Genomic DNA, 7,500 nt, shown 5'->3' with positions numbered 1-7,500 from the left:
CAGGGAGGCCGGGTCCTGACTAGAGAGAGAAGAGAGAGACAGGAGAGGAGAGAGAGAGGCGGGGAGAAAGGAGAGAGGGGAGAGAGGAGAGTGAGGAAAGAGGAGAGAGAGAGGAGGGGAGAGAGAGAGGCGGGAGAGGAGAGAGGGGAGAGACAGGAGAGGAGAGAGAGAGGAGGCGAGAAAGGAGAGAGGGGAGAGAGGAGAGAGAGAGGAGGGGAGAGAGGGGAGAGAGACAGGAGAGGAGAGCAAGAGGAGGCGAGAAAGGAGAGAGGGGAGAGAGGAGAGAGAGAGGAGGGGAGAGAGGGGAGAGAGACAGGAGAGGAGAGCAAGAGGTGGGAGAGAGGAGATGGGACAGTGGAGAGAGAGGAGGAGAGAGAGAGAAGAGAGAGGGGAAAGAGAGGAGAGAGAGAGAGCATAGCTTTGCTATTGAGAAAGACCGCCGTAGTCAGACCTTGCTCTCAAGACAAGACAGGCTATGTGCACACTGCCCACAAAATGAGGTGGAAACCGAGCTGCACTTCCTAACTTCCTGACAAATGTATGACCATATTAGAGACACATATTTCCCTCAGATCACACAGATCCACAAAGAATTTGAAAACAAACCCAATTTTGATAAACTCCCATATCTACTGGGTGAAATTCCACAGTATGCATCACAGCAGCAAGATTTGTGACCTGTTGCCACAAGAAAAGGGCAACCAGTGAAGAACAAACACCATTGTAAATACAACCCATATTTATGCTTATTTATTTTCCCTTGTGTACTTACAACACTTTATATAGACATAATACGACATTTGAAATGTCTTTATTCTTTTGAAATTGTTGTGAGTGTAATGTTTACTGTAAATTTGTATTGTTTATTTCACTTTTGTTTATTATTTATTTCACTTGCTTTGGCAATGTTAACATATGGTTCCCATGGCAATAAAGCCCTTAAATTGAATTGAGAGGAGAAAGAAGAGAGAGAGGAGAATGAGGGGTCACACACACACACAGTGCTACAAGGCGGAATGTGATACTCACTGCTGAGCTTGCTTCTGTGCCAATTCCTTTGTCTTCTCCTGAAACACACACACTGCAATTAGAAGCTCATCAAAGATTTAACAGTGAGGTGTGGAGGTGGATCTAACGTTCTAACAGAAAAGTCTCTCTCTCTCTAACTAGGTTTCTCTCAGGTCTCTGTAACTTTACACTCTGTAACTTTACACACACACACACACACACACACACACACACACACACACACACACACACACACACACACACACACACACACACACACACACACACCCCTTCTAAACCCCTCCTTCTCCACCTAAACCTCTCCTATCCCTTCCAAACCCCTCCCACTCCGTCTAGGCCCCTCCCTCTCCACCTAAACCCCTCCTACCCCTTCTAAACCCCTCCCTCTCCACCTAAACCTATCCTACCCCTTCTAAACCCCTCCCTCTCCACCTAAACCCCTCCTACCCCTTCCAAACCTCTCCGTCTAGGCCCCTCCCTCTCCGTCTAGGCCCCTCCCTCTCTGTCTAGGCCCCTCTCTCTCCTTCTAAACCTCTCCTACCCCTTCCAAACCCCTCCCACTCCGTCTAGGCCCCTCCCTCTCCACCTAAACCCCTCCTACCCCTTCTAAACCCCTCCCTCTCCACCTAAACCTCTCCTACCCCTTCTAAACCCCTCCCTCTCCACCTAAACCCCTCTTACCCCTTCCAAACCTCTCCGTCTAGGCCCCTCCCTCTCCGTCTAGGCCCCTCCCTCTCTGTCTAGGCCCCTCCCTCTCCTTCTAAACCTCTCCTACTCCTTCCAAACCCCTCCCACTCCATCTAGGCAGCTCCCTCTCCACCTAAACCTCTCCTACCCCTTCCAAACCCCTCCCACTCCATCTAGGCAGCTCCCTCTCCACCTAAACCTCTCCTACCCCTTCCAAACCCCTCCCACTCCATCTAGGCAGCTCCCTCTCCACCTAAACCTCTCCTACCCCTTCCAAACCCCTCCCACTCCATCTAGGCAGCTCCCTCTCCACCTAAACCTCTCCTACCCCTTCCAAACCCCCCCTCCCTCTCCGTCTAGGCCCCTCCCTCTCCGTCTAGGCCCCTCCCTCTCACCCAGGAGATAGTCTGGATGCATCGAACTATCTTCAGCAGCAGTTTGCCGAAGCAGCCTGGAGGGAAGGCGGCGGCAGAGTGCTGTATGCAGAGACACAGCAGGTAGGCGGGGGCTAACTTGTGGTCGTCTCCGCCCGGCTCGATCAGAGACATGATCCTGCTCACCAGGGCGTCCTCGTGGGCCTGTGATGAAATTAAATGATTCAGTTCACTTTGATTCAGTTCAGTTCCGACTCAACTCAATAAACATTGGGGCAGCTATTCCTGGACTTCCAACGTGACGACACGGGATCAATACATCCACTGATGACTCTACAACAACCTATATTTACCTGTCCAACGTGACGACACGGGATCAATACATCCACTGATTACTCTACAACCTATATTTACCTGTTCAACGTGACGACACGGGATCAATACATCCACTGATTACTCTACAACAACCTGTTCAACGTGACGACACGGGATCAATACATCCACTGATTACTCTACAACAACCTGTTCAACGTGACGACACGGGATCAATACATCCACTGATTACTCTACAACCTATATTTACCTGTTCAACGTGACGACACGGGATCAATACATCCACTGATTACCCTACAACAACCTGTTCAACGTGACGACACGGGATCAATACATCCACTGATGACTCTACAACAACCTGTATTTAACTGTTCAACGTGACGACACGGGATCAATACATCCACTGATGACTCTACAACAACCTGTATTTAACTGTTCAACGTGACGACACGGGATCAATACATCCACTGATTACTCTACAACAACCTATATTTACCTGTTCAACGTGACGACACGGGATCAATACATCCACTGATGACTCTACAACCTATATTTACCTGTTCAACGTGACGACACGGGATCAATACATCCACTGATTACCCTACAACAACCTGTATTTACCTGTTCAACGTGACGACACGGGATCAATACATCCACTGATGACTCTACAACAACCTGTATTTAACTGTTCAACGTGACGACACGGGATCAATACATCCACTGATTACTCTACAACAACCTATATTTACCTGTTCAACGTGACGACACGGGATCAATACATCCACTGATGACTCTACAACCTATATTTACCTGTTCAACGTGACGACACGGGATCAATACATCCACTGATTACCCTACAACAACCTGTATTTACCTGTTCAACGTGACGACACGGGATCAATACATCCACTGATGACTCTACAACAACCTGTATTTACCTGTTCAAAGTCCAAATGCAGGCGTCTCTTCTGGTTCTGTCCCGCCAAGACCGTCGTCACGACGCCTGTCCCCCCCACCCCCCCTCCTCGGGGTTTCACCAGGTGTGGTTTGAAACTGCGCCTGGCGGGGGGGCCGGTTTGGGAGGACAACGCCCCCTTGTCCTTTAACAATGAGCCACACATCTTACAGGTCCCTCCCCCCTCTGTCCCACCGTCCGTCTCCACCCCCCCTCCTCCCCCAGCCTCGTAAAGCTGCCCCAGGGTTCGGAGGCGTGCCAGCGTCTGGGCGGGGAGGGGTTTGGCACCCGTCGGGTCCTTATACAGGAAGATGTAGTGGGCTCCGAACGACAGCAGGTCGCCATGGCGAAGCTGGGTGGATTGCTCGCACCGGGAGAAGTTGACCAGGACCGTCGCGTTGGGGATGGGCTCCACGGCAACGCAGAAGCGGTCGTCCCCGGTGATGGCGGCGGCGGCTGCGGAGGGGTTGTTGTTGTTGGGGGTGCTGCCATGGCGACGGGGGACGCGGTGGAGACGACAGTGGAGAGGCAGGATGTCAGGAGAGGACAGGCAGATGTTTGGTCGGGCTGACGGGGTCTCCTGACCCACAGTGTGCTGCTCTCTGTTCAACAGGTACACCAGGCAGTCCTGGAATATATAACACAATATATATTATATATACTGGAAATATATAATATATAATATATATCCAGTATATATAACACTATATATTATATATACTGTAAATATAACAATATATATTATATATACTGGATATTTATTAAATATATAATATATACTAAATATACTGTATATATAACACTATATATTATATATACTGGATATACAACAATATATATTATATATATATTGTATATACATATTAAATATATATATAATATATACTAAATATACTGTATATATAACACTATATATTATATATACTGGATATATATTAAATATATATATATAATATATACTAAATATACTGTATATATATAACACTATATATTATATTATATTACTATATATACTGGAAATATAACAATATATATTATATATACATATTAAATATATATATAATATACACTAAATATACTGTATATATAACACTATATATTATATATACTGGAAATATAACAATATATATTATATATACTGGATATATATTAAATATATATATAATATATACTAAATATACTGTATATATAACACTATATATTATATATACTGGAAATATAACAATATTATATATATATATTATATATACATATTAAATATATATATAATATATACTAAATATACTGTATATATAACACTATATATTATATATACTGGAAATATAACAATATATATTATATATACATATTAAATATATATATACTATATACTAAATATACTGTATATATAACACTATATATTATATATACACTGTAAATATAACAATATATATTATATATACTGGATATATATAAAATATATATATATAATATATACTAAATATATTATATATACTGTAAATATAACAATATATATTACATATACTGTATATATATTAAATATATATATAATATATACTAAATATACTGTATATATAACACTATGTATATTAAATATTCTGTATATATAACACAATATACATTCAATATATATAGTTGGTACCTGTCTGTCTGCTGTATGATATATCCCAACATGTATCAGTCAGGTAATGTAGATGGTACCTGTTTGTTGTATCCCTGCAGCAGCAGCAGGTGAGGGGACTGGTAGAGGGAATGTCTCACCCCTCCTCCCCCCGCTCCTCCCCCCTCTCCCTCCTTCCTCCTGGCCGTGGCCCCCCCTTGACTCGCCCTCGTCCTCAGAGGTCCCGGCAGGGTGGAGTAGTAACGCTCCGGCTCGTCTGCACCCCCCAGCTGATTAGTATAGGGGATACATCAGTTTTAATTAGTATAACAATATATGTATATATATAATAATATAATAACATTTAACAATCAAAATCAGACACATTCCATAATTACATTTAATATAATAACAATATATAACACAATATATATGACAATAAAATAGGCTTTAATTCATATAAAAATAGTAATAATAGCAATACTCCAGTGTATTAGTTGAAAAAGGTTTTAATAATTATAATGGATGTATTTAACATAATATAACCCAACATGTACAACATGTGCTGCTCCTGCAATACTATCCAGCTAGCTGGCTCCCTGCAATGGAGCCAGCTAGCTGGATAGTACTTCAATTAATATTTATAATAGTAGTAATAGTTATAATAGTTATAATAATAGTAGTAGTTATAATAGTTATAATAGTAGTAATAGTAGTAGTTATAATAGTAGTAATAGTTATAATAGTAGTAGTTATAATAGTTATAATAGTTATAATAGTAGTAATAGTTATAATAGTAGTAATAGTTATAATAGTAGTAATAGTTATAATAGTAGTAATAGTAGTAATAGTTATAATAGTTATAATAGTTATAATAGTAGTAATAGTTATAATAGTAGTAATAGTAGTAATAGTTATAATAGTAGTAATAGTTATAATAGTAGTAGTAGTTATAATAGTTATAATAGTTATAATAGTAGTAATAGTTATAATAGTTATAATAGTAGTAATAGTAGTAGTTATAATAGTAGTAATAGTTATAATAGTAGTAATAGTAGTAGTTATAATAGTAGTAATAGTTATAATAGTAGTAATAGTAGTAGTTATAATAGTAGTAATAGTTATAATAGTAGTAGCAGTTATAATAGTAGTAATAGTAGTAATAGTAGTAATAGTTATACTAGTTATAATAGTAGTAATAGTTATAATAGTAGTAATAGTTATAATAGCTGTAATAGTAGTAATAGTTATAATAGAGGCAATAGTATAATAGTTATAATAGTAGTAATAGTTATAATAGTAGTAATAGTAGTAATAGTTATAATAGTTATAATAGTTATAATAGTTATAATAGTTGTAATAGTTGTAATAGTAGTATTAGTTATAATAGAAGTAATAGTTATAATAGTTATACTAGTTATAATATTTATAATAGTTATACTAGTTATAATATTTATAATAGTTATACTAGTAGTAATAGTTATAACAGTAGTAATAGTAGTAATAGTTATAATAGTAGAATAGTAGTAGTAGTTATAATAGTAATACTAGTAATAGTTATAATAGTAGTAATAGTTATACTAGTTATACTAGTTATACTAGTAGTAATAGTTATAATAGTTATACTAGTAGTAATAGTTATAATAGTTGTAATAGTAGTAATAGTTATAATAGTAGAATAGTAGTAGTAGTTATAATAGTAATACTAGTAATAGTTATAATAGTTATACTAGTTATACTAGTTATACTAGTTATACTAGTTATACTAGTAGTAATAGTTATAATATAGGTAATAGTTATTATATAGGTAATAGTTATACTAGTAGTAATAGTTATAATAGTTATAATAGTAGTAATAGTTATAATAGAGGTAATAGTAATACTAGTAGTAATAGTTATACTAGTAGTAATAGTTATAATAGTTATAATAGTTATAATAGTAGTAATAGTTATAATAGTAGTAATAGTAGTAATAGTTCTAACAGTAGTGATAGTTATAATAGTTATACTAGTAATAATAGTTATAATAGTTGTAATAGTAGGAATAGTTATAATACAAGTAATAGTTATAATAGTTATACTAGTTGTAATATTATTAATAGTTATACTAGTTATAATATAGGTAATAGTTATACTAGTAGTAATAGTTATAATAGTTAAAATAGTTATACTAGTAGTAATAGTTATAATAGTTGTAATAGTAGTAATAGTTATAATAGTTATAATAGTTATAATAGTTATAATAGCTGTAATAGTAGTATTAGTTATAATAGAAGTAATAGTTATAATAGTTATAATATTTATAATAGTTATACTAGTTATAATATTTATAATAGTTATACTAGTAGTAATAGTTATAACAGTAGTAATAGTAGTAATAGTTATAATAGTAGAATAGTAGTAGTAGTTATAATAGTAATACTAGTAATAGTTATAATAGTAGTAATAGTTATACTAGTTATACTAGTTATACTAGTAGTAATAGTTATAATAGTTATACTAGTAGTAATAGTTATAATAGT

The 7,500-nt window shown here is 36.8% G+C and overlaps 1 protein-coding gene across 5 annotated transcripts in view; it reads right to left on the bottom strand.

Annotated features, from left to right (window-relative positions):
• radil (Ras association and DIL domains) overlaps positions 1-7,500 on the bottom strand; it is a 122,016-nt gene that overhangs the window by 38,252 nt on the left and 76,264 nt on the right. For all 5 annotated transcript variants that reach the window (XM_055907193.1, XM_055907192.1, XM_055907195.1 and 2 more), the window contains 5 exons: positions 5,080-5,268; positions 3,362-4,006; positions 2,112-2,294; positions 1,030-1,067; positions 1-19 (listed from right to left, as the gene is read on the bottom strand). The exon at positions 1-19 is cut by the window's left edge and continues 139 nt beyond it. In XM_055907193.1, the coding sequence (XP_055763168.1) occupies positions 1-19; positions 1,030-1,067; positions 2,112-2,294; positions 3,362-4,006; positions 5,080-5,268 (1,074 nt within the window). The remainder of the gene's footprint in view (positions 20-1,029; positions 1,068-2,111; positions 2,295-3,361; positions 4,007-5,079; positions 5,269-7,500) is intronic.

Source organism: Salvelinus fontinalis, chromosome 40 (genome assembly GCF_029448725.1).
Source record: "Salvelinus fontinalis isolate EN_2023a chromosome 40, ASM2944872v1, whole genome shotgun sequence".
In the NCBI taxonomy this organism is placed as follows: Eukaryota; Metazoa; Chordata; class Actinopteri; order Salmoniformes; family Salmonidae; genus Salvelinus; species Salvelinus fontinalis.
This window is presented reverse-complemented; position numbering and strand designations above follow the sequence as displayed.